The sequence below is a fragment of the Natator depressus genome, chromosome 26, assembly GCF_965152275.1.
Source record: "Natator depressus isolate rNatDep1 chromosome 26, rNatDep2.hap1, whole genome shotgun sequence".
Lineage (NCBI taxonomy): Eukaryota > Metazoa > Chordata > Testudines > Cheloniidae > Natator > Natator depressus.
The window spans coordinates 1,881,950-1,908,721 of record NC_134259.1 but is presented as its reverse complement, the minus strand read 5'-3'; the positions used below and the strand labels follow the sequence as shown (position 1 = coordinate 1,908,721).

General features: G+C 43.9%; 2 protein-coding genes and 1 long non-coding RNA gene across 9 annotated transcripts in view; 1 reads left to right on the top strand and 2 right to left on the bottom strand.

The window, feature by feature from the left end:
* NSD3 (nuclear receptor binding SET domain protein 3) overlaps window positions 1-5,320 on the bottom strand; it is a 63,233-nt gene extending 57,913 nt beyond the window's left edge. For both annotated transcript variants that reach the window (XM_074940221.1, XM_074940222.1), the window contains exon 1: window positions 5,247-5,320. The gene's annotated coding sequence lies outside the window, so the exon portion shown is untranslated. The remainder of the gene's footprint in view (window positions 1-5,246) is intronic.
* Window positions 5,321-8,262: 2,942 nt separating this feature from the next.
* On the bottom strand, window positions 8,263-11,591 carry LOC141978214 (uncharacterized). Of its 4 annotated transcripts, none has more exons than XR_012636350.1 (3): window positions 11,470-11,591; window positions 10,204-10,481; window positions 8,263-9,306 (listed from the first exon to the last, which is right to left on the bottom strand). It is a non-coding gene; the product is annotated as an uncharacterized LOC141978214 (long non-coding RNA). The 4 variants fall into 4 exon arrangements; XR_012636349.1 differs by having other exon boundaries at window positions 11,399-11,575; XR_012636352.1 differs by having other exon boundaries at window positions 8,263-8,805; window positions 11,399-11,575.
* Window positions 11,592-11,680: 89 nt separating this feature from the next.
* LETM2 (leucine zipper and EF-hand containing transmembrane protein 2) lies at window positions 11,681-25,383 on the top strand. 3 transcript variants are annotated; one of them, XM_074940073.1, is made up of 11 exons: window positions 11,696-11,795; window positions 13,244-13,318; window positions 14,265-14,724; window positions 15,358-15,501; window positions 17,006-17,143; window positions 18,265-18,468; window positions 19,472-19,591; window positions 20,937-21,047; window positions 22,339-22,428; window positions 23,314-23,388; window positions 23,885-25,383. In XM_074940073.1, the coding sequence occupies exons 2-11, from the start codon at window positions 13,272-13,274 to the stop codon at window positions 23,933-23,935; spliced, it is 1,440 nt and encodes a 479-aa protein (XP_074796174.1). In that variant the 5' UTR covers window positions 11,696-11,795; window positions 13,244-13,271; the 3' UTR covers window positions 23,936-25,383. The 3 variants fall into 3 exon arrangements, with proteins under 3 accessions (XP_074796176.1, XP_074796174.1, XP_074796175.1); XM_074940074.1 differs by lacking the exon at window positions 11,696-11,795 and adding an exon at window positions 12,790-12,915; XM_074940075.1 differs by lacking the exons at window positions 19,472-19,591; window positions 20,937-21,047; window positions 22,339-22,428; window positions 23,314-23,388; window positions 23,885-25,383 and having other exon boundaries at window positions 11,681-11,795; window positions 15,358-15,500; window positions 17,004-17,143; window positions 18,265-18,455.
* Window positions 25,384-26,772: the final 1,389 nt, after the last annotated feature.

Sequence of the window (26,772 nt, the reverse complement as noted above, 5' to 3'; positions counted from 1 at the left end):
TTGTTTAGAAAGTGAAATACACAAGGTAAATATATGGTTAACAACTAATTAAAGGTAAATCAGATTTTTTTAAATGTCACTTTTAGTACATTAGAGCGACAACAACAACAAAATGCGTTTACAACATTTTAATCTGAGTGTGTATAATTGTAAACCATATTGTTGTAAATGCTATCTGGATTTCTGACAATACTAAGCTAAACAAAAATAGAATATAGTGAAACCACAACCAAGTCAGGAATCTGCACTCAACTTGATTGGCTTCTCTAGACTGGTGCATGAAATAGAGAAATATGCCAACAGAATATTTATTTAAAAAATATACAAATACAAACAAGCATTCACAGCTCTCCAAGTATGACCTAGGAAGACTGCAGTTATCACGCAGCCAGGAAAGGTCCAGCAGCATTAGGGAAGACAAGATCTCATTTTCTAGATGAGATCTCCCAATGTCAACAGTGCCCCTCCTCTTTCCCTCACCATCACACACTTACCATATCACAGGAGTACAAAGTAAAGTCCCCAAAATCTGAGCAGAAAGGGCTAATCAACGTGATATGCTAAAACCAGCATTCCACAGCTACAGGTATTATGAGTAAATTGGGTTTACCTATCCATAGGCAAACTGCAGAAGCCAACACAACATTCACAAAAAAAAATGATAAACGTAATGTTTGTTCAAATACAAATTCAGAATGTTAACAAGAATGACTGAGACCCACAGGTTCATTGCAGTTCCACTGCAATAATGACCAGCCAGAGGAGCTCCTGACTGAGAATGAAGCAGAAGCCCATTAATTTGCACCAGACACTTCATCACCATGCAGTGCTTGAGTTGAGAATACCACCACTTTTGTGGAAGGTGTTAGCAGCAAAAAGTTTAAAATTAATTTCCATAATACATTTGATTGACTGTTAATTTTTCCTGTCCACTGTTGCAACGTACTGTAGGAATATCTAAAATTGCATGTTATACAGTTTGTGGAGGTTCACACATTGTTGGATGTAGGGCATTCCACAGAGATGTAAAGAAACTACTTTAAGAACTGATACTTTACTATTGGCTCATCAGTAAAGCTAAAGAGAGCAACAAACTGGAATCAATTTTTTACATTATGGTTAAACATCAGTTTAGTGAACGCAAGGCTGACCTGGACTTTCCTTTGACCTGGACTAGCAATTGCCTGGAAAACCAAGCTCTGAGATACAGCATCAAAATAATGGTGGCACATTAGCTAGGCAGGTCCCATTAACACAAGCAGGAACTGCAGCACTAACCCACAGAGATTCAAGGTTCTGTTTATTTTCTAAACCCTGAAAAAGCTGTCAAAGTTATGCACAAAGACTTCATTACTTACTTTTATCTTTTGTGCATATTTGTTTCTAAAACATGGAGCAATCTGGTTTTTCCTTACAGATGATGACACTTTATTCATGCAGTCCTGGTCATATCAAAAAGTTTAACCCATGAAGCTGCCAATTTCAATTCTTGTTTGTTGTTGTACATGTTTTATAAACGAAGAGATTGCACTGCTGTGGCAGGCTATTTTGCCAATTTGTTGCAACACAGAGAAACCTTGAAGCATCTAAACAACAATCTAGGTTGCTATTGTTTGAAAATGTACAACTCCTTTGGTATTGTGAATAGGAAATTAATGCAATAATCCTTGAACCTCAAAGAAACTGCAGTGCAGATTTTGTATTTATACTGCAGGCACTTTTTATAGGCGTGAAGACACTCTTAGGTGTGCCATACCAGTATGAACGTAAAACAATTTAACAGTAACTTGCCAGTGTAATATTTTTTTTAAATAATAAATGTTTATATAAAGTTTGCTGGGATGTCCAGAACAGGACAACATAAAGCCGAGTGTTTTAAATATGAATACTGAATCCAGTAACAAAAATTAATTATGGTGTTTGTATCTGAACTGCAGATAGCCTCAACTCCATAAGACAATACTAAATTCCATCAGACAATTTTTTCAACTGGTTCCTGACATACCTCTATAGTCTACAATTTTCATTACAGAAAAACACTGATAGTTTTCACAGAAGTGTCAATACCATATGTATGTCCCGAATTTTATCTAAAAAATAATTTATTTAACTTCAACACATTTTCAATGCAATTTTAACATTTTGAAAGGAAGCATAAATCCAGTGTCCATAATAAAACATCTTTTAAAAGAATATAAAACAAGTCATTCTGGCTCACAGCAAAATCAGTCATTGTAAACAAAGTAATCAAAACAGAACAAAGGTGCACTTGATACATGAAATGATAGAAGGTCTTCAACCCTGCACTGCAATACACTAGCAGACCTCTGTCCCTGTGAGGATTCCCACAGACTGCAGTGGGACTATGTACAAATGCAAGGGTCTGTGATAGCAAGAAGCTGATGTAGCCTGGGGCCTTAGTGACTTGATTCTTTTTCATCCTTTTAACATACCTAGTGAGTTTGATTACTGTCTCTGTGCACCTTTCCAAGGGCTGCTGAGGTTTGTTGTTTGTTTTGTCGAGGAGGAAGAGGTTTCCCACTGTTACAGAAAGTAATCTCTAGGATAACAGTATTGAAAATCCCAAGCATTCAAAACTTATGAGGGAAGCACCACAAATCAAGATAGTTATTTAAAAATCAAGAGATTAGTTTAAAAAAATAAATCTGGAGTGCTCTTTATTTGCTCTTTGGTTTTGGAAACTTGAGAGTTCCGTTGAGTCATATTTTCTCTGAAACCACATGAGCAAAATTCTTGGCTTTGATTTTTTTTAAAGTGGGATTTTTACATAATCACATGAATCCAGGAGCTAGGGCGTTAATAAAACACCAAATACCATTCGACTCACAATAAGCCTGCAAGAGTTGGCAATGCTTGGATAACATTAATGCATACAAACTATACAAAGTACTGCTTTGAACTTTAAAAACGCACACTGCAGCAGAGCTCAAAAGTAACTCCACATACAAAAGAGTGCAAAATTATTCCATACTATATTAATGAAAAGCACCTTGTCATTTAGATGCACAACCCTTCTTCTCAGTCCATATTTTTATTTGGTGTCTGTTCTCCTTTGGCGTCAATATCACCTTTTGAAGTGGTCCAGAGGACACCCACATTTAATTGTTGAAACATTTACTGCACATCTGTACTATGAGCCACTTGAAGATGTAAACAATAACTGGGAAGTGATATCACTTATTATGACAGGTTTCAGAGTAACAGCCGTGTTAGTCTGTATTCGCAAAAAGAAAAGGAGGACTTGTGGCACCTCAGAGACTAACCAATTTATCTGAGCATGAGCTTTCGTGAGCTACAGCTCACTTCATCGGAACTTCATCGATGAAGTGAGCTGTAGCTCACGAAAGCTCATGCTCAAATAAATTGGTTAGTCTCTGAGGTGCCACAAGTCCTCCTTTTCTTTTATCACTTATTATGTCATTGTTTGGTCCAACATGCAAGGTGCGAGAGTTTTAGTCCACTGGAATTATTCACCCTTAAAATCTAACAATAATACAATTCTAATCAACATAATTTAAGATCCTAAGCCTGTGCGCCAGTCAAATGTGTTGATAAAAACACCAGTAAAGAGATTGATGTTACACTGAATCCACAGCCAGTTACAGAATGAGAGAAGAGGTACGCTGTAATGTGTTACTTTAAAAAATATACATAAATTCTACATAAAATGGCTAACTATTTACTAATGTGCAGTATCTGGAAACTCCTTGTAAAGATCTCTTGCTGTCTAAACTAAATTGGCAAGTATGTGGTTCAACCTACCGTTTTTTTAAAAGGATAAAAATAAGATTACTTAAAAGAGATTACTGTGATAGAGCCCCTAATTACAGCATCCGATGAAGTGAGCTGTAGCTCACGAAAGCTCATGCTCAAATAAACTGGTTAGTCTCTAAGGTGCCACAAGTACTCCTTTTCTAATTACAGCACAGTGACCCAAAGTCTCTTTTCTCATATTTGGTACTTCGATAAGATTACAAACACAAAACATGCCTGCTTCACACGCATTTGATCGCTGGACTCAAATTTGGATAACCTAATTAGTTGTCTACTATACGTAAAAGCAAGTATCTACATTTTAAGTGAATAAAAAGGGGAGACCTAGTTATTTGTCTAAGAACACACCCTTGCAATCCAAATTTTTCATATTTTCAGCAAAAAATACTCCCTATTTTCTAGATTTAAAATGTAGTCAATGGATACAGTATCAAATACCTTTAAAAGCACTCCACAATGCCTTCTACCCACAGCCCTAGATCAAATAAAATGGCCAATGCAATTTCCTTGTTTAGTTCAAGAAATTGCAAAAGATATTTCGGTTACATTTGCGGTTTATAAGATAAATGCAACATTCCACATATTTCTGTTTTTAATTTCTCTAGGACATTAGAGGAAATGTCAGTCAGTGTAATTTCTCTGCAGATTTGAGTTGAAAAGGGTTAATTTCTGCACCGCAGTCCCCCAGCATGTCCTGTTTGCAACCGAGAGGAGGAGGGAAGGAAAATGCCGCTTTGCTGGCGAGGGTAGATTTCAGGGAGATAAGAAGAGAAGATAAGGAAGAGAGTAAAAAGCCTGGAATGGGGGGGCTGAGCCACCAGGAAGGGGATCGAAAGCAGGTTTTGGAAGGGGAATTTATTTACACTGCAGAGACGAGCTGCAAACATGGCTGCCTCTGCCCCTTTAAATCCAAGCGGATCTCCTCTATCTCTACCACCACCAAAACATCAAATTATCCCCAGGTCTCTCTTTATTGCCCCTACTTCCCACCTACACAAAATAAACCCAGGCTCCCTCTCCAACAAGGAGAGGATCTCTCAGTGCAATAACCGGGCTCCAGTCCTAGCGCCTGGAATTGATACACAGTCTTTAGAGAAACAATAGGTTCCCTCTCACCATTCCCCACACCTCCCCCAAACGCCAGCCCCTTCCCCACCACAAATCAGCGTATGTCTCTAAAGACTCATTCATCGCCCCCATTTCCCCTGCTCAAGGACCACCCGAAAGCCCGTGCAGCAGCCCCAACCCCGGCGCTTCTCACACACGTCCCCCCAGCCCAGCCGTCACCCTGGAGAAAGACCCCCCCCCCCAGGCCACCTTACCTTTCAGCCCGCTGTGCCACTGATCCCCTAGACCCTCGCCCCCCTACCCACCCACCCCATGTCCCCTAAACCCCACCCCCTCGCCCCCCACCCGCCGCTGCCCCCCGGGCCCGTCTCGCCCCCTCTCACCGTCAGTCTGTTCCATTCTAACTCCCCCCGCCGTGTCCGACCGAGCCCAGCAGAGACACAAAGAGCAGGGGCCGGGGGGGGGGGGCCGGGCCGGGCTCGGAGCGGGGGAGAAACAGGACCCCGCAGCAGGCCGCGCTGGATCCCCGGCCTCGATTTCCGCGCCAGCGGGTCCCAGTTCCACGGGCGCCGCCCCGAGAGCCGCCCGTGCCCCGGGCGGTGGGGGAGCCGCAGCGCCGCGGGGAGCCCAGAGAGAGGCGCCGGGGGGGGGTGGCGGGGGAGGGGGGCGCTGGGTCTCGCTGTGTCCCGGTCTCGGGCCGGCCCCGCTCGCTCTCCCGCTCCCTCCCCCTCCTCCCCACGCACACAAAGCTCGGCTTCACAGGCCGCGGCAGCCACCGCCAAAAGAGGCGCGCCCCCATTGGCTGCCGGCTCTGCGCCAGGCGCGAGGCATGCTGGGGACTGTAGTCCTGAACGGCCGCCAGGCTCGAGGGAGCCGCTGCTGGGGCACGTTTCGTGCCCAGGGCTTGGAAGGCCAGGCATGCCGGAGGCAGGGATGGAGATACACTGCACAAAGCCTAGGACCCAACACGATCTCAGAGGGGCCTGGATGCAATTTTAATGCACTAGGCTTTAGAGACACTGCCTAAGGCCGGGAAACATGCACAGAGGATGCTGGGCATGTTTAATCAGCATTTTTAGTACTAGGATGTTTGCATACTTTAGTGATGGGTGCTTAAAAATGCCTAACTAGGCATTGCATTTAAATCTTTCTGTGTCTTGGGAACATACAAATCTTGAGTTATATTGGATGTCTATGGTTTTCACTGAAGACCTATTAATAGGGTTCTAATGCCATACACGTTAGATACAGAGATTTATGTATCCGATGAAGTGAGCTGTAGCTCACGAAAGCTTATGCTCAAATGAATTGGTTAGACTCTAAGGTGCCACTACTACTCCTTTTCTTTTTGAGAGATTTAAGTGGAATTCACAGGATCTTGGAGCATGCAAACACTGCAAGGCCACGGAGCTGGTGGATGCATGGTTAATCTGTGCATCAAAGCATGATTCTACAGAAGTATTTCCATGCTACAGTAATGGGCATTATAGAAATGCCTCAGATATAAAGATGGATTTAAATTAAATGCACATGGTCTCATGACATGCAAACACTGATATGTCCTAACATATTTATTCCAATTGGAATTAAATGTTTTGCAAATTGAAGGAATTCACATTTAATTCATAGGTCTGAGAACATGAGGTGCTCTGATACTATTGTTTTGAGTGCAGTATAAAGAGCTAATTAGATGGATGTCCAATGAGATGTGTTGGGTGTATTTTAATACAAAAAGATTTAAATACAATGTATCAGGCCTGAAACTACACAAGCTACAATGGGCAGGGGAGATGGTGGGTACTAATGGTCCAGCTCTGTCTTATATTGAATGAGCGGTGGAAATGTATGCTGGTTATATATTTAGGATAGCACTCACTGCAAGGTACTGAATAGAATGCCATTTTTAATACAAATGGTTTCAATGCAAGGCACACATACCTGCAAACACTGATAGGTACTGATGCATTTGTTACCAATCTTGAACATGCAACTCTGTTGGAGTGGGGGGGGGGGGTCAACTGTTAGGTGCTCAGATTGGCCAAGCTGTGCAGTTCATTTGCATGTTTGTTATGCAACCAGCGTAGCATTGGCTGGGATATGCTGGATGGGCTGGATGTATTTAATTACTGATGTACTGCATAAGGCCTGGGAAAAAGAAAATTCTGCTGGAGAGATTACAGGGTCTCTCCCTCGGAATCTAGTTTTAGCTGCTGAGGTTTGGCATCTGGGTTAAATGAACAGAGCATGAGAATGTTGTCATACTCAGTAGTTCCTAGTCTCATTTTGGCTGAAAATATATGCATTAAAATATTTGCAATTAATTCCCCTCCTCCACAAATCCAAAGTGATTCCAGTTCAAAGAAAATACAAAACTGATCTACTCATAATAAGTCTCTATCCTGCACCTAACACATTTAAGTTTCACCTCACAGGCAGAGAGAGAGAGAGAGAGAGAGAGAGAGAGAGTGTGTGTGTGAGAGAGAGAGAGAAGCAAGAAAACCATCTGAGAGAATGAGAAAGAAACAAGACGGAAAGGTAATGCAGTGCCTGTTACCAGAAAAATCAGACAGTGAAGCAAGATGAATGAACTGGAAAAAGAGACACATGATCTAACATGAAAGAGGAAACTGAAGCAATGTGGGTTTTACGAGTCACTGAACAAAGGCTGAGTAATGGTCTCAAAATTGACTGCATTTCCTATTGCCCAAAGGCTGCAGGCTCCAGCCCACAAAAATAAGACATTTCTCAAGTCTAGGCTTTTGGAAAAAAATACACTGTAATAAGGCACGTTTACAAATGATTCTCCTCCTACCTAATACAATCAGCCATCAAAAATGGAGTTGACCTAGAAAAGACTTCCTTCCTCCCCTTCCCTTCTGTAAATTCTGCAGCACTAGGTTGATGGACTCAGCTGAATTAGTTAGTGAAAAGGATGAGAATTTACTTTGGTTTTTTTTTGTTTTTTTTAGTACTAAGTGGTTTTTAGGCAACTAACCAGCACACTTACAGGAAATCTTGTTTTCCTCTGTGTATCTCCTATACAGTGTTTTCTTTCCCCATTCATCTTTTATTGTTGTTGACATGCTTGCATTAATCCAGAAAAGTCCTTTAACACCATTTGTTGGTCAGGAAAATGCTTACAGAGGAAGGGACTGGCTTGGCTTGAAATCCAGACCCAGTAAGAACACTTATAGGAATTTACCTGTTTTTCTCCCTAGGCAAGATTGTTCATTGAGTAGTTTGTGTTGTGAGACAGTATTGTCTAGTGATTAGGACAGGTGACTAGCAGATAGGATTCCCAGTTTCTGTAACTCTCTCTGCCAGTGACTTTCTATTGACTCTTGGGCAAGTCACTTTGCCTCTCTATAAAATGCAGATAACATAGGCCTCACTCACAGGGAAACTGTCAGACTTAATATTGTAACATACTTGAACTCCCTTGATGAAGGTTCTACAGCATCGCATCTTTATTCTTCATAGAAGTACAATGGATTGTAAGGATTATTTAATATTTGTACAGTATTGCCAGAGGTATCAAGTTTGGTACACCACTGTGTTAGTCACTGTAAAAATTTATAGCAAGTAACAGTCCATGTCCCAAATGGGATTCTTGTTACCTTTTAGTTCTTACAGGAAGGAGTGACACAGCCAGGGCTGTGAATGTTTCAGTGCTATGGGGACTCTGAACAACAGGCCGGACACTCAGAACATTTGTGGGCTAGTCAGTCCTTAAATGGGCACAATCAAACCAACTGTAAGAGTCTTACTTAGCATTGCTGATTCTTTTCTATTCTTGTGGTGGCTCCATATACTGGACTGAAAGGGGCCTTCCTTTCCAGTCAATCCCATGAAGAACTGCAAGGATCTAAAAATTACAGCCCAGCTGCTGGGTGACCAAGCAAGCAAAGCCATATTGCTGGGTTTGTTGAGACAGAAGTGCTCCTGCAATCAAAGGCTGTATTTAGATTTTTTAAATGACCTGATAATTGTAACTAACAATATCTGCATTTTAGCACACAGAGAAAATTCACATTGATTTAAATGGGCTTTGGTTCAGGCTCTCAGATTTTTAAGCTCAGTTTCCACTGATTTCAGCTACAGATGCACGACTGAGGACAGACTTTTGTCCCTAGATAGGAGTAGTGAAATCAGGAAGGAATTCATGCACATATACACCCACAACTCCATATTGAAAACCTTGCACAATGAAAGGCATGATGGGTATTTTCACTTCTCTGACGCTTCAGAGCTAGTACAGCAGATTAAAATCCTCTATTCTGACGGTGTAGCAAACAAGGGATGTCTACTTGATCACGTTAGACTGCAGGATTATTTATGTTTGGGTGCTCAATCAGTCTCAGTTTCATATTGTTGTTGTACTTTGTACAATAACTATTGTATATTAATTCAGCAGAGAATCTCTCCCAGCAAAAACGCCTTCCTCTGTGTGAGACAGGAAGAATGCTTAGTCACGTCCTTCTTTATTCCATCAAGATTTGTTCTACTAGAGAAGGTTTTAATGTAAAGCTTTAGTATTAAAAGGCCTATACCAACATAATGCTTCAAGAATTTTTGTGGGGAGAGGCGTAAAAGATGGATCGATATTTTTTAATCTAAGATGTCTGGAGAACTGGCCTTCACAGGCATGTCTTTACCAGTTGAGAGAATAAACACAGACATAAAGAGACCTCTAGTGGCTAAACTAAGGTACTTTCTTCCAACCGCTAGTTTTTAAACCATTTGTTTGGACACTAGCTGGTAAATCTGCCTCGTGGATTAATAGCAGTTTGCATTTCAGATTACGTTCTAATACTTACGTCGTGATCCTTATAAATACAGAATAGATTCAGAGTAACCTCTCTAGTTCTGTCATCTGCTAACGAGGAGATTCTTTCCAACTGCCTTCTTGATTTATAGAATTTGGGGAGCCCTTAAAATTTGTCTTGAGATTCCCTTTGATTCCTGACACCACACAAACCTATTTTGGGGGGTAAAATCTAAAAGAATGTCTATTTTAATATATATTTTTTCTTCTCACATCTTCCTTCATATAATTTATAATGTGCTATATGTAGACATTAAGTGCAATAATTTAAACATAGATCCTTCAAATATAGGGAACACATTGCTATATAAAATTAAATAAAACTGTATGATGCTTTTGGTGTTTTGTTAAACACTAAAAAATAAATTGTTGGTCCCCATTACCTTTTCAACTCTGAAAATCCTGCACATGGATCAAGTCATAGAAATGAAAAACATTTTGTACTGAATTTAACATTTAGCTGAATTAAACATTTTAAATGTCAGCATTAATTTGCTTGACATGCTCTTTCTCACCTTTAAAGCAATGATTTTGAAAACTTTAAGCCAAGACTTTGTAGGATCCATCAACAGCCAGCACAGAACAGAAAAATCACTTCCTCTCAGGAACTTGTCTTCATACATGTCTGTAAAGCTCTTCTCTCACACACTTGGCACTATGTGAAGTAAGTCAAAATAGCAATAGGTAAAGAGATGCACACACAGGAGTTCCTCTGTTTTGATGCTTGTTCAGCAGAGGGAGATACTTTTTCAGAGGAAGCTCCTGAATGAATGAGTTGATGTTTGTAAGGCACCTTGAAGACATAATGGTCAAAAATAATAACAGTAATAAATAATAAAGTTGAGCAGAAAACAAAAGTTTAACATTTTTTTCCTGTTTTTCACAAAATTTTGTTTTGATGGAAACTTCCCAGCCTACTCTAACCATGACTATTACATGTAGCCTGTAGAGTTTTCATGAGCACATAAAAGTGGGAACTTGCACATACTAACATTGAGAGGTGTGAGATTGTGCGTAGGCACATTTCTTGAGGGCTTTTGCAAATGTGTAGGATTTGGGGGTGGGGTTTTTTTATGGGGAGAAAGAGAAGGAAGGTCTTTCTGACTCATTCATCTTTCATTGGGGAGAGGCAGTTTGTGTTTCTAGATCATAAGAAAGGTGGGGACTCTTGTGCTCATTTCGTGGCATAGGGACATGCGGAGGGTCAGGGAGTGGAACAGAGTGTGTGTGTGGGTGGTGGGGGGAAACAGACTGGGATAGCAGAGGGCCTGTAGGGCTGACAACAAGGAGAAGGGCAGCAGTGGGTAGGTCCAGCAGGGTTCAAGACAGGCATAGACTCATAGATTCTGAGGCCAGAAGGGACCATCGTGATCATCTAGTCTGACCTCTGCACATTGGAGGCCACAGAGCATCACCCACCCACTCCTGTATTAGACCCCTAACTTCTGACTGAAGTCCTTGAATCTTGATTTAAAGACTTCGAGTTACAGAGACGCCACCATTTACTCTCGTTCAAACCACCACGCGAGGCGGGCCCCACGCTGCAGAGGAAGGTGAAAACCCCAACCTGGCCCGGGGAAAAGCCCTTCCCGGCCCCCAGCGGGGCGACCCCGGGGCCCGCGGGCGAGACTCGCCGGCCACAGCCCTGGGACTGCACCCTGGGCAGGCCAGCGGGGCCGGGGCGGAGAACACCGCACTGGGCTCCAGCACCTGCCAGAGCAAGAGGTCGGAAGCGAAACCACAGCCCAGCCTCGGTCATAGCCCGGCGAGTGACGTCACACCTGTCTCCACGGCAACAAGCAATGGCGTCATCCTGACATCACCCAGCCCCCCGTCCCCCTGGAGAAGGCAGAGCCCGCAGCCCAATCGGAGCAGCAGGCCCAGGGTCAATGGAGGGGAGGAGGGGGGCAGGTGGGCGGAAGGGGAGGGCACATCCGGCCAGGCCCCGCCCCCACTCCGAGCTGTCCGCTCCTATTGGCTGGCTCACGACTGCCATCGAGCTAGAGAGTAGAGCGTCCCTCTGCTTCCGGCCGCGGGGGGTGATGGGAAGGGCCTGGGCGGACTGAGGCAGCTGGAGGTGGGGGCGGAGCGGAGCCCCGAGAAGGTGGTGAGTGGGCCCGGTACCACGGGGGGGCCTTGGCCACCCCCCCCCCCGGCCCTAGCTCCCTGCGGTCAGCTCCGAGCCCGTCACGGGGCTGGGCCTCCTCCCCCCCTCAGGGGCACCCCCCGGAAGTGGGGGCCCCTCGCTGCGCCGGCCGGGCCGAGCCAGGCCAGGCCAGGCCATGGGGGCGGGGTTACAAAAACAGGAGGGGCTGGACTCCTGGGTTCAGCTTCCAGCCGTTGGGGGGGGGGGGGGGGGGAGAAGCAGGACTCCTGGGTTCAGCTTCCAGCCGGGGTGGGGAGCAGAATCAGGACTCCTGGGTTCAGCTCCCAGCCGGGGAGGGGTGGGGTGGAGAGCAGAATCAGGACTCCTGGGTTCAGCTCCCAGCCGGGGAGGGGGGGGGTGGGGAGCAGAATCAGGACTCCTGGGTTCAGCTCCCAGCCGGGGAGTGGGGGGTGGGGAGCAGAATCAGGACTCCTGGGTTCAGCTCCCAGCCGGGGGGGGGGGTTGGGGGGTGGGGAGCAGAATCAGGACTCCTGGGTTCAGCTCCCAGCCGGGGGGGGGGTTGGGGGGGGGAGCAGAAGCAGGACTCCTGGGTTCAGCTCCCAGCCGGGGGGGGGGGGGAGCAGAAGCAGGACTCCTGGGTTCAGCTCCCAGCCGGGGGGGGGGGGGGGGGAGCAGAAGCAGGACTCCTGGGTTCAGCTCCCAGCCGGGGGGGGGGGGGGAGCAGAAGCAGGACTCCTGGGTTCAGCTCCCAGCCGGGGGGGGGGGGGGGGAGCAGAAGCAGGACTCCTGGGTTCAGCTCCCAGCCGGGGGGGGGGGGGGGGAGCAGAAGCAGGACTCCTGGGTTCAGCTCCCAGCCGGGGGGGGGGTTGGGGGGGGGAGAGCAGAAGCAGGACTCCTGGGTTCTTTGCCCTAGTTCTGTCCATGAGGCAGTTTAGACCAAGTCGCTTCTTGGAACGGAAGGCGGGACTCGTGCTGGTGCTTGGGGACCCTGCCAGGACAGGCACGGCGTAGAGCTGAAGGGCTGTGAAGTTTGCCGTGCGGCATGCCTGCTCCGCTGTGCCTCTGCCGGGGGAAGCCGGCTCGCTCCCGCGCCCCTCCTGCGCTTCGGGGAAAGCGAGGCGTGAGCTGGCCAGCAGTGGGCGTGTGGGGCGGGTGCTGTCAGGTTACTCTTCTACACAGCCCCTTGCCCTGCTGTGATCGCATGGACTGGAAGCTGTTTAATTCAGTGAAAAGTCTGATCCGCTTGGTCTTGTCCAGGGCCCGCTGAAGATTTACAGAGAGCGCCGTTACTTTTTGCACACCTTTGGAGTAGCGGGAGGGTATGGGCATATCGACCATGACTAGAAGGCACTTGTCATCGGTCTTAGCACTGCTCTAATTGAGTGACTCTACAGTTAAACTAACTCTTTCCCTGTAAGTATTGTTGTTCATCTGCTCTTTTGTATCAGAACATACAACCGATCATTCCAGGGCAACATGGCGTTCTACAGCTGTAACATAGTCCTTGCAATAGCCAGGTCAAGGTAAGAAATGAAGGCTTATTTTTAAATTTTATTTTACTGTTTAAGATTCTTGGTTTGTTCTAGTACTTTTGCATTTTTAGTTCTCTGAAGTATATTTAAAATGGTAGCCACTTGTGTGTAAAACATCCCCGTAAAGCTTTTGTCTGATACGGGCCTGATAAAACTGTTGCAATAGTAATGGTTAATTTCTTCGGGTGACTGATGCTTTGTTTTAGGGGCATGGTACGAGGTGTATGCAGCAACTAACTTTTCATTCAAAACAGGCTTGCTGTTGTAAATGAGGCTACGTGAGGTGAAACCAAATGTTTAATTTTAGTTTGAGAGAGAGTTCAGTCTCTTTATATTCCAAGTCCTGAATTGATTTTGTGCTTGGTTAAATGTCAGAATGAAATGGAGGGATTTGATTAGTAAGGCTTTGGTAGTTGTCATAATACATACTAATGTGAGAAGTCTTATTCCTGTTATACAAGATAAGATTAAAAATCATAATGTAAAACCTCCTTCCCTGGTGTTTTTAACATGCTGTGCCTCTTTGTGATACCAGGGGCATCCCATTGGGGCTACAGATAAATAAGAGTATGAGGACCGTTTCAGGAAGTAGCCTGGCTATGGCGGTGTGATGGGGATATGGGTTTGTTTTTTTTCCTTTGGGCTGTGATTGGGTAAAATTCTTCTGTCATAACCATTAGGAGGATGGTGGCTTATAAGAAATGGGCTGAAATACTGAGTTGCTCCTTTGAGAGGACAGCTCATCAGCTAGAATAATGCAAAAACTTTCAGTGTTTCATCCCCCAGCTAAAATCTGCTCCCACAAACTGGGCAAGTCTTTAAGAAGATTCTATGTGATGAATTTGAAGCTAAGAACAAAAATACAAATGAAATGGTTAACTTTGGTAATTTAACTATAGCAGAGAATTACTTGATTAAGTAATTAGCTTCTCTTCAGTTTCAGAGGCCCTCATCTTCTTGTGCACTCCAGCTGTTCTCCATATTCCTCATCAGTTGCATTTGTCCAACTAATGGATTCTCATTTAAACCGAATTTACATGAAAGACTCTGAAAACCAGCAGTTACTGTACTGCACACAGCTGGCCCCTGGACTACCTCACCTACGAACTAAAGCGGTGCGAACACTGCACACCTCTGCTTACTGGCATCAAGAGCTCAAAGATGAATCTCAGCTGCACCAAAGTACAATAAACCAGGACAATGAGCATGCTAAAACTCTGTCAGACCAAAGCACAGAGACTGGTGTGGAGAAAAAGTCTTTACGCCAAAGAATTGTGGATGAACTGAAACATTATTACAATGGATTCCACTTGCTTTGGATTGACACGAAGGTCGCTGCCAGGATGGTATGGAGGCTGCTACATGGTCAGGTTCTCACTAGAAGAGAGAGGCGAAGGGTGAGTATGAACTACCTTGCACAGACATGTTGGCACTAATTTGCTAAGCTAATGTGTTGAGAAGGTAACCAAAGAAACTGGTTTGTTCCATTTCCAAACTTTATTTGAATTGAGGTCAAATGTGGACATCTGTTTAAACCTTTCATGTGAATTTAATGCCTCTAAAAGGGTAAAAGCTCAACAGCCCAGGAGCCTGAAATCCTCTGTGCATTTTCCATAACTAGTACAGCGCAAGCCGTGGCAACACAGGCCCCCTGGGTTCTGCCAAGGACCCTCATCCTTATCCTGGGGAGAATTCCTCTGAAATGAGAGGCGCATTCAATCTCTGTGGCCCATCAATTTCTGCAAGACTTCGGACAAGGGGGATGATTGCTGTGGTACTTTAGAAGTTGCCAGAGTAGTTGTTCAAAGTACACAGATGCAGTCTTAAAGGCACTATTAATTCCTTTGAGACAGAGGCCATGTGATAAGTCCTACATTTAGATACCATGCTGATAAGCACCTTGGTTATCTGAATGAATGGTAATACTTGCACCAAGATCACCTGTAGAAAGCCTTCATTAATTGTGCCCCAAATAGGTTTTCTTTTGTGTCTGTCAAATGAAAAAGAACTCTTGCTATGCCTTTCTGCAGCTACTGAGGACGTGTGCTGATCTCTTCCGGCTGGTTCCCTTCTTGGTGTTCATCATTGTGCCATTCATGGAGTTCCTGTTACCTGTATTTCTGAAACTCTTTCCTGAAATGTTGCCCTCAACTTTTGAGACGGAATCAAAAAAGGTTTGTGTACTGGGCTGTTGAGAAAGCAGACTGCTTCAATAATTCAGACTCCATTAACTAGGATTGTGGATGGCAACTCTAGAAGTATATTGGGAAATCAACTAGCCTGAGCCATACTGCTAGCAGCTGACTAAACATCATGCCATGATTAATTGTTCTTCAGTATTCATCGTGGAATAGTGAGGTTAAGCAAGTGTAGGAAGATTGGTCTAGTCAGTGGATAGAGCACTCAGGAGACCTGCATTCAATTCTTTGCTCAGACTTCTTCTATGACCTTGACCAAGTCTCTTAATCTACCCTGTTTTTTTTTTTTTTTTTAAGGGGATATTACTGTAAGGATAAAATCCATGAATGATTTTGAGACACTCGGATATTATAGTGATTAGGGTCAGAGGAGTGGATAGATAGAAGGGGTCTGCAGCAAGGTTACTTGATAACTGATTGAAGACAGGAGTAGTACAAGAAAACTGTAGGGTTTAACAAGCATTGTGCCCAGAGTGGGTTGACTTTCTCTCCTGTTTCCTCTCCCAATTTCTCTTTCTTCCATCCTTAATAGTTTAGAGGTATTTATTTTTTTTTCCCCTTCCAGTTCAGAGTAATGTTTCAGACTACATGATCGGCCCTGAAATAGAACCCTTAACTATGTTTGGTTAGATAGCCACAGAAAATTAAGGGTCTGCATAGGATCATTTTAATCAGGTGCCCTTTATCACTCAAAGGCAGAGTCAGTAGATAAGACATGCTGAGAGTGTGAAGGCAGGAGTTAAATACTGTTAGGTTTTCACTCAACCAAAATGTTGATAATCTCCTCCTCTCTCGAGGATCTAACTTGGGCCAAAATGCTAGTGTCACGTGTGGACAGTTTTCATTGACTTTCATGGGGATTTCCCATACTTAGAAGGGCAGAATTTGCCCTTTACTCTTCAACCAAAACCACTTGAAACCATAAAGGCTCGTTCTGTGTGGCACATTAGCCCTATCAACTTCCCGGCCCTCATCAATATCATACAACTGGGGTATTCTCTGCCTACTACTAGCTCACTTCTTTTGCAGCTGATAAGTGACCCAGATTTCAGCTATTGTTTCTTGCTGTAGTGTCTGATACTAACTAATCAAAACATCTTTGTTACCACATGGGCAACTGATTAGCACCCACAACTGTAAATCAGTTCAGCCTTGCCTCTCTGTGCAACTGGGTCCAACACTCTTACTCAAAGTGGATTCACATATGCAGAGCTACACAGAAGAATATTCAGTAAAAAAAACCTTGTATTTACAGCATCTGTCTAGTAAGCGGGATTGAAACTGATGCATGTACTTTAGTTGTCCAAGCCCAAGTGCCAAGAGTAGTCAGCAGCAATGATGAAAAGTAAGTTAGGTTTTGAGAGGCACAGGGGTAATTAACAAAAGGCCTTCAGTAACAAAAGGAAGGGAACTTAACTCAACCTTCTCTCTTCTGGAGTTCAAGATGAGCCTCTAACTACTTTTTGTTTCCTAACTTAAGGAAGAAAAACAGAAAAAGAAACTAAGCGCCACATTAGAGCTGGCAAAATTCCTGCAGGAGACTATTACAGAGATGGCCAGAAGGAACAAAGCAGATACGGGAGAGGCCACCAAGCAGTTCTCTTCCTATGTGCAACAGGTACCGCCAGTAGTAAAATAAGCTGGAGGGGCTAGAAAAGGTGTCTGCAGTCCTGTGTAGCAGGGCAGCAAGGTGGGTAGATACAACTTTGAAGGGTCTTGTGCTGGGAGATAAGGAAGTATGGGATTTGTATGACACACAAATCTGTAGCCAATCTGTAAAGCAAGCTTGCAAACTAGATATACAGATTATATTCTCGCCCACCTTCCTGCGTGTGTGAAATGTTTTGTAACCTGTACAGAAACAATCACAATATTGCTGTTAAACCATTCTGTGAACTGTAACTGCACTGGCAAACTTATCTGACAAGCCCAGGATTAGAGAAGCTGCAATTCCTTGATTGCAAGTTTCAGTGGGTGGCAATGGTCTGTTTTAAAACAAACAAATGCTAAATGGAGGAAGAAAGTTGTTCCTGTCCATCTATCTGTAAGAAAGCTGCAGCTGTTGTGCTTACTGTTCAAACTTGAAAGCTCGCAGAGCCTTGCTACCAGGCATGTATAAATGCTGAGGGATATTGGTAAACTGATTGCCCTTTTGTGGCCAGTGCCTTGGGGAAGCCTTGTGACCCCAGCTATCTGGGGAACCTGTGTCCAGATAAGTTACTGTCTTCTCTTAATTCTAATTTTAACCAGCAGAAAAACTCTTTACATAGTGACAGGTTTCAGAGTAGCAGACGTGTTAATCTGTATTCACAAAAAGAAAAGGAGGACTTGTGGCACCTTAGAGACTAACAAATGTATTTGAGCGTGAGCTTTCGTGAGCTACAGCTCACTTCGTCGGAAAATACACTGAATACATCCGATGAAGTGAGCTGTAGCTCACGAAAGCTTATGCTCAAATACATTTGTTAGTCTCTAAGGTGCCACAAGTCCTCCTTTTCTTTACATAATGAAGTTCTTCAAGTGGCCATTCTGAGAGCATATTAGAAATAGTCTTCTGTTTTCAGACCCTAGGCTTGAACAACAGCAGTTTAGTGGCCACCAGCAAAAAGCGCTAAAGTGAAATGATTTGGGGGGAGTGTTAGAGTGAGGACTGGATTCAGGCTGCCTAGTTTCTGTTTCCAGCTCTGCCACTGGCTTTTGAGGTACATTCCTATCTGATGCCTTGGGTTTGTTGCGCAGGTTCGTCATGCTGGCCACCAGCCCAGCACCCAGGAGATTGTGCGCTTCTCCAAGCTCTTTGAGGATGAGCTGACCCTTGAACACTTAGAACGGCCACAGCTGGTAGCCCTCTGCAAACTGCTTGAACTACAGCCCATTGGCACCAATAACCTACTCCGCTTCCAGCTTTTGATGCAGCTCAGGTCTATAAAAGCAGATGATGAAGTAAGAGACTAAAACAAATAAAACAGACGCAGTGTGATCTGATGTTAGTACTGGAGACCTGGGTTCTAGTTCTGATTCTGCAAGTCACTTCCTCTCTCTGATCTGCAGTTTGCCTATCTCGTGTTATCGGTATGCTGCTGCCTACATTAACGGGGAGAGGGGTGATGTTACTATTAGTAAGAGGAGGATTACCCCATGGGACTCTAAGGAAGCAGAGTGTTGGCAGTTCAGCTCTCCAGTGCCTTCTGTCAGCTCTACCAAGGAGCACATCTCAGATGAGACTCTTGCTGTTAAGAATTAAGAAGGTGGCCTCCTAGGATCTCAGTAGCCTGTAGCAATGAATGATTGTGGAGCCCCGTCTCTTATACTACTTCAGTTTTATCATACTTGGTTCTACAGAAACTTTGGGCCATTTCTATTACGTAACTAGCAATGTGAATTCAGAGTGCACTGATGCCAAACTCCTTTCTGTCGCTGTCCGAGCTTGGGAGCTTGGTAAATGAGGAAATCTGGCACTACCATGAGACTGGAATGAAGGATCTGGAGGCTTTTTGTTAGAAATGATGCTGTGACATAACTAATTAAGTGGCTCCTGCCCACCTCTGACTTACACGTATGTGATGATAGGTCCATTTTTACAAATAAAGGCCCAATCCTGAAAATCCTTGTGCACGTGAGTTACTTTACCCTGTGAGTGGTTGCATTACAGTTCAGTAGGGCCCCCCACAAGAGTGCAGTAACTGCACGTGTAAGTGTTTGGAGGATCAGGCCCAAGGTTATTCCTCGCCTTTAACTGTGTTCAGCATGCAGCTAGGCAGTCAGAAACGGGTTGTCTGCTGAACCCCAGTGTTGTTGTCTTACCTCTTGGTATCAGTAGATATTCCTTTGTTTATTCTCTACTCCCCTCCAATACAAGCAGGCATCTCTTCGGTACCAGACTTAAGGAATAAACTAGGGTTTGGGCTTCTGGAGTCCTGGATGTGAATGTTCCTTTTCCTTTCAGATGATTGCTAAGGAAGGTGTTAATGGGCTAAGTGTGTCCGAACTGCAGAGTGCGTGCAGGGCCAGAGGAATGAGATCACTGGGTCTCACAGAGGAACAGCTGAAAGAACAACTCAGTCAGGCAAGTAGGGCCTTGCCTGCTACTAAAGTCTTGGCAAATTGCACCCAGAGCTTATATTTTACTTAAAGGGACCATGTCAGGTGTTCAGTCTTCAAATAAACTAGCTTTGACAGATGGCTGGCCTTGCCCTGAAGATTCATGCCACTGTTTTGTTGTTGATCCTCATCTGCATAACTGAACTGTAAAACACAAAACATACCACTTATGCTAAGGCCCTGTTGAAGAAGATGGTGGCTGAGGAGTGCCAAGTGCACATACCTGTCAGGAACAGGACACAGGAACCCAGGGGATTAGCAAAGACCTGGCATATTTAAAAGAGAGCAGTGCTGGAACGGGGCAGATGAGACATTGTAATTTGTCTGTGTTGGGATTCACAGATTCCATGGTGAGAAGGGACCATTTGTGATCTGACCTGACCTACAAAACACAAGCCAGAGACTGTCCACAAAATAATTCCGAGAGCAGATCACTTAGAAAAATATCTGATCTTGATTTAAAAATTGCCAGTATTGGTGGCAGCTATTTCCATGTGGCACTCCCCTCCTCCCATCCCTGGGACTCCGTATTGATTCATAGATATTTAGGTCAGAAGGGACCATTATGATCATCTAGTCTGACCTCCTGCACAACGCAGGCCACAGAATTTCACCCACCACTCCTACAAAAAAAACCTCACACCTATATCTGTGCTATTGAAGTCCTCAAATCGTAGTTTAAAGACTTCAAGGAGCAGAGAATCCTCCAGCAAGTGACCCGTGCCCCATGCTACAGAGGAAGGCGAAAAACCTCCAGGGCCTTCCAATCTGCCCTGGAGGAAAATTCCTTCCCGATCCCAAATATGGCGATCAGCTAAACCCTGAGGATATGGGCAAGATTCATCAGCCAGATGAATGCAGAATGGGGCCTTATTCTGCACAGGGTCAGGGCCATCGATGCTGCAGGTGCTGTATTTTGGATAAAATGTAAAGTAGAAGCTTGAACACTTAATTTTCCTATGGCGATCTTTCAAAAGTAGGGATGTTAACCACCAGTCTTGCAGTCAACTTCTGTGTAAGTAACTAGTCTACCTTTCTAGACTTTCTCTCCAGCTTCAGCTGGATGCAGTAGTCTTCACTGCCCTTTGAAACTGTTTGTTGCTACTGTGAGCTGGTAAATAGCTGTTGTCTTTCACCTCTAGAGGGAGGCAACTAAGCTAATAGAGGTTCAAATCTGTCACGTGTTCTGGAGTCCTTCAGGATGAAAGGTGCTCTACAGTGCTAGAGTATTCTCCTCAGTGAATTGGTGTTTAAACTGTTGATTTATGAACCGATTCTAAATAACCCTCCTCTCCCCCCATGTTCTACAGTGGCTAGATCTACATCTAAAGGAGAATGTTCCTCCTTCTCTGCTGCTGCTTTCTCGTGCCTTGTACTTGATAGACGTGAAGCCGAAACCCATTCAGGTGTCACAGAATGAGGTGAGTGGGCTGAATAGCAGTTAGCCTGAGGACACGGTCCCATTTAACAAAACAAGATCTTTCATAAGGATCACAAATGAAGGATTTAGTTACTCACCAAACCTCAGTCACCCATAGTGCATGTCCTGCCATACAGTCTACTAGACACCCGTCTAAAACAGCAGGTTCACCATAATGGCTAGATGATGCCATCTTGGTGTCCTCAAGCCAAATGGGACATTTCCCAGCTGCCTTCTGTAGTGACAATGTGTCTGAATTTTTATGGCTGTCTTAGTAAACTAGTCACCATGCTGGAAGCTAACAGATTAACAAACTCTGATTGTGGTAAAACAGCTAATGTTTTTTAGGGCTCCCATCCCAAATGAAAGACTTGGGAGAGCTGCTTAGATATTAGAAACAGCAGTAATTGCACAGTCGCTTTAGAAAATGCATGTATGAATAGTATTTGTTTTACCATAGTACTTACGAGCCCCAGTCATGGACCCAGACCCCTTTGTGCTAGGTGTTCTATGAACCCAGAACAACAAAAAGAGTCCTGCCCCAAAGAGATTACAAGGTAAGTATAAGACGAGACAACAGATGAATACAGACAGGCTGATGGGCGGGGCACAAGAAAACAATGAGACAATATTGGTCAGCCGGCTCAGTCCCAGTGGTCTCAGCACAGCAGCAGTCTAGCCGTTTTTAGTAGTCCAGTACTTCCTCCAATGGCATGTTCCATTCATAGACCTGGTTTGGGGTTTAATATAATTTGCAAGCTGGCAAACTTGAGTTTTGATCTTTGAGGTGAAAATACCTGCATGGTGTATTTGAAGTGTCTAAATAACTGACTTGGGGGCCTGATTTGCAAAGGTGCTGAGCACTCACTGCTTCAGTTGACTTCAGGTGGAGTTGTGGGTTACTTAGCATCACTGAAAATCCATCCTTTAACATGTAACTCCAGGGACTTAGTCTTCCTATATCTGTACAGTTCCTGGCACGCTTTAAGTGCTCCTGCAGTGTAAATAATGGTGTGAAGCATATATCCATTATGCAAATTGGACAGATTTCTGCCCAGACAGATATGTCAAATGCGTAGGTGAGTTATTTTTTTGCTTGCATTTTTCTTATTAATATTCTAATTGTTCTTGAAAAGCAGACTTTGATTGAGATTGAACCTGAACAATGCAAGACACATGGTGCTAAATAACTAAACTTTTGCCCAGGTACTTACTGGCCTGGAGTCTCCTCATAGTCTGCATAAAATACGAACAGCAATTTTGAGTAGTTTTTTTTTTTTTTTTTTCCTTAGGTTCGGGTTAGTGACGCTGCTGCAGAAACATCAGTTCTTGAACCTAAAGAAATCTTAGTGGATTCTGCACCCATTGTGCAAGGAAGAAAGGTCAGAAAATGACTCTTTACAAATGCGTACCAGATTTATATGAAATGCTGCAGGTTTGGGAAGTATGAGTGTGAACGTACCTTAGCAAAGTATGGAAGTAGGTGGCCTTTTAGTCTGGCATCCTTAGCCACTAACTCTGAGTAGTGCGCTGAAATAGAAACTCTTGGGATAGGCAAGTTTTTCTGTTTGTCACACTGTTGCAACAGCAGTGCTTCCTTTGCCAAGGAAGGAGAGGATGTTGAAAAGGCAGAGGAAGCTGCAGTGGCATCACTTCTTGCACTAGCGCTGGAAACACTGCTGACTGTTCAAAACAAAATCACCACCGTCTTCCAGTAGGAGAGCACTTGTGAGATCCTTAGTTATTCAAACTCATTTTCCATAAACTAGACAGTCACCTGCTGCTGCTTGTGCTCACATTTCACCTGTGAGAGGGTGGTTTAAATTCTGAATCATGTTACAAGCTCCTCCCCAGGTGACATTCTCCTGAGGGTGTTAGCCACAAGAATTGGAGGAGTTGGGGGCAGATTAGCATGTGAAACTCTGCATTCAGCCAGGCATGCCAGTTCAGGAATGTCTGATCACCAAAGCTGGGATGAGTGACTTAGTGTGTGATACAAGGGGGTCAAATAGCAGCAGTAGTTTAAGTTCAGAAATGGAAAGCTTAAGTTTAAAAACTAGAAAGATTTCCTAATAGATATTGGCTGTGGAATAGTCTCCCAACTGAAGAAATGGAATCCCCAGCATCTGACATTAAAATTAGAAGTGCATCACAGGGAACGACTGTGTTCTGGCAGGGAAGTGGCCTGTCTGGGGCCCAAGTAGACCTCTTCCATGTTCCATGATTCCATGATTGTTAAAACACCTTTTTATATTTTTCTCTTGAAGGGAGAAGAATTTATATCACAGCCATCAGAGAAGTTACCAGTCCCTGGAGTATCTGTCAAGCCTCCTCCAGGAGAGGTGAGCTCTGAAGCAGACCTAGGCCAGGTTTTGTGGGTTTGTTTAACTAAGGAAGTTCTAGACTGAGCCTTTTAAAAGATCTGAAGAACTGCAGAGAGCTTGCCCTCTTCCTTGCCCATTCTTTCTACAATGGGAAATCCATGCACCCTTGACTTCTATCTAGCTGTCTGAATATGGGATTAGGAACCTAACTTTAGGCACCCGCGTTTGTTAATTTTGGTCTGAGTTTTTTCATTAAAGGAAAAATGTTCTTTAGCCTAACTGGCGAAATCTGCTGGTCTTGTTTCTAACACATGGTATTTTAATAGGTAAACACAAGCTGTCTGCCAAAACCACTCTTTCCCACATCAATAATTACTAATAGATATTGGTTCATTTAATGGAAGATGTATCAATACCCTAAACTGCTTTGAAAACCTTAGTCTTTATTGAATGTTAATGAACACATTCAGACTGCTACTGGGGGTTTTAAGTCTATAATTTTCTCTTACCCTAGACCAAAATGGAGGCATCTCAGAGCAGCAAGGCCAGTGCCAATGGAGTCTAGCCCTGCGCCAGCAAGGACCATGGAACAAGGGCACCAACAGGGGAAGACTCCTTTCCTCTGAACCTCGTCTAACCCAACAACTGGGTGAGCAGTGTGTTCACACCAAGGCTTTCAGCTGTCCCCAGGGGGCCTTATCAATCAATTCCAGATTGTTTTATTAGCAGCGAGAACATACAAAGGACACATCCCATTTAAAATACCCTCTATAAATTAAGTTATATTGTAAATATGTAAATAAATCTCTTAAAATGCTCTAAGCTGTAACTTATCCCATGGCTGTGTCCTACAGTTAGGGTTTGTGCTCTTTAGTAAGGCAGCATTTTATTTTTATGAAGGGCTGGAGAGCAGACATGGGCTGGGTTTGGTGCTTCAGTAAAAATATCCCTCATCCACACTGTGGAACCCTGTGCAGGAGCTTTGCCATGCAGTCAGGGCTTGGCTAGACTGCCAGAGCAATTTGTATAGACCACAAGCCCTTGATTATCATGGTAACCTCCATTTGTTAGCTAATATCTTGTGATCAGAATAGCTCATCTAGCAGTTACAATTAAACTAACATCAGTTGCTGTCTGGTTTTCACTGAGGAGAATAAACACTGCGCTGGAAGAGACAAAAGAAGAAAGGCCTGCAGTATCTTCAGTGGAGAGATTGAGAGAATAACAGTTGAGAGAGGTTTTGCTGCTCTGTTTTCCTTGCTTAAAAAGGGCATCCTCCGTTGCATGCTGTGCCTGCTTTCTGCCCACAGTTGGCAGCAGGATGGCATCTGCCAGGGTCCCAAACACCACTCTAGCACAAACTTGCAAACATGCCTTTTACATGGGAACATCTTGCTAGGGAACGTGCAGAACGGCAGTGACCTGGGCTTTCAAATTAAACTGTTTTGTTGTTTTAAAATAAAGTCTGAGATCAGACTTGTCTTTTTAAATCTAATCATCTGATTCTTAAAACTACCCGATAATGAGTACTGTTGGAATACTTTTTTTAAACAATTCCTTGTATATTTCAGTGGAAACTATCTTCCTGGTAGATTTGTATAGGAAGAGACTGAAAAGTGTGGGGTTTTTTATTATTTAATTTTGGCCTCCTATACCTGTACATATTTAAAATTTGCTCATTTTATGGATATATTGAACCTGGATATTTCTGATTACTGTAAAATTAAAAGTGGACATGGATGCTGAGTAGAATGTGACTCCTTTTGTGAGTCAGCCTGAGTCATTGGAACCATCGCCTGGCTAAAGCAACAATCAGCTCAGTTAGGCATTAGCGGCATGTTACAATTATTACGCCAGACTCCTTTTTGTAAAGCAGAACCAGCTCGGGGGGGGGCATATTACAATTGTACTGTATTCTTGGTTAGTAAACTCCATCTACCTGGGTGATACGAATCTCTGCTTTGGTAATGCAAGTGTTATATGAAGATGAACAGCTGTGGTGTCTTGCTAGTGATAACAGCAGACCAATGTAATTCCAATAAATGCCCCGCTGCTCCAGCATCAACCTCTCCTTTGGTTATTTTAGTAAGGGTATCTGGCTGATGGTCATCATTGCACTTTGCTAGACAAGAGCAGAGGAACCTTTAGCCACTTGCTTTTGTCTTTGATAATGAGAACTGGCAAGGATCATCTGAACTGGAGGCACCCCAGACTACATCTGCAAAAAAGCTCCTTCCACAAAAACTTAAACTATTGGCTGTTTCTCCTCTCTTCCCCTCATCCCTCCCCAGGCATAGGTGGGCTCAAGTCACTAAAATAGCTGGGGTGTTGGTCATCCTGAAGTCGGTATACATAACAGGGAAAGAGGGCAGGTGATTTCTGTCGTGGGAGCAGAATGTGATAGTTGGATCGAATGTTCTTTTTCCAAATTTCTCAAATTCAGGTTTGTGATACAACAGGAAGAAGCTATCTCAGTTCCAAACACACCAGCTTGCCTGACAAAACCATGGTTACAGGGTCGGGGGGGGGTAAAAATCAATGAATTAATAAGGTAAACAACTCTGTGCTCCTCAACGGCTGATTCCCTAAATAAGCAGCAAGGCAAGGGGGTGTTTGTGCTGTCTGTTGTGGGGACAGGCATTGGAATGATGGCATCTGACGGATCCTGTTAAGGACTGGTCTGCCAAGACGTGGGGGAGACCCTGCTCTAGTAAGTTAACGCTGAGTCTCCTGTGCACAGCAATGCACTCTAGGCACTGAACTTAGCATATAATGGTTGTTTTGGTGAAATGCAATTTTCTTGGAGAAGCTACTTTTCACAGATCAGAGAACATGGGGATAATCAACTTGCATGATTGCTCCCTGTTATTGGAGGGTGTAATCATGGGGGAGAGGAGATTGGCTGAACTCTAGTGAACCTTTGGTAATGTCACCTAAGTTACAGATCTTAGATCTGCTCACAAATGGCATTATACAGTAGCAGCAGAGTGAGAGGAGTAGTTTAGCTAATGCTAATATGATTTCAGTGAGCTGAGCTCCATCTGCTGGTAGTGAATACACACAGCAATTGTATTACTATTGATGATTTCTTCCAGCTCTGCTATGCTGCCTGAAACCCCCCTTGCCCACGATCAATAGCTTACATTATGATTACCAAGGAACATGTGCCTTACAACGTGATGCTGAAGGGGCCATGTAGTAATTAGGCCATATGCGAGTCACAGAAAACAATCATGATCAATGTTTCTGCAAAGTCTCAAGGCTGGAAACTATCCCTGACATTCAACCAAAGTAAGCACTATACTAATTTAATGTCCTAATTAATTAAATGGGAATGTGCCTCCTCTTAGAAGTCTTTGTTTTATTTTAAATCTTTAATAGACCATCCTTTTTCAACCCAAA

Coding starts and splice junctions, on each gene's coding strand:
- LETM2 (XM_074940073.1), top strand. CDS start 13,272: ATGGCGTTCTACAGCTGTAACATAGTCCTTGCAATAGCCAGGTCAAG. Junction 13,319..14,264: donor CTTGCAATAGCCAGGTCAAG/GTAAGAAATGAA, acceptor GCTTCTCTTCAG/TTTCAGAGGCCCTCATCTTC. Junction 18,469..19,471: donor CTATAAAAGCAGATGATGAA/GTAAGAGACTAA, acceptor TTTTCCTTTCAG/ATGATTGCTAAGGAAGGTGT.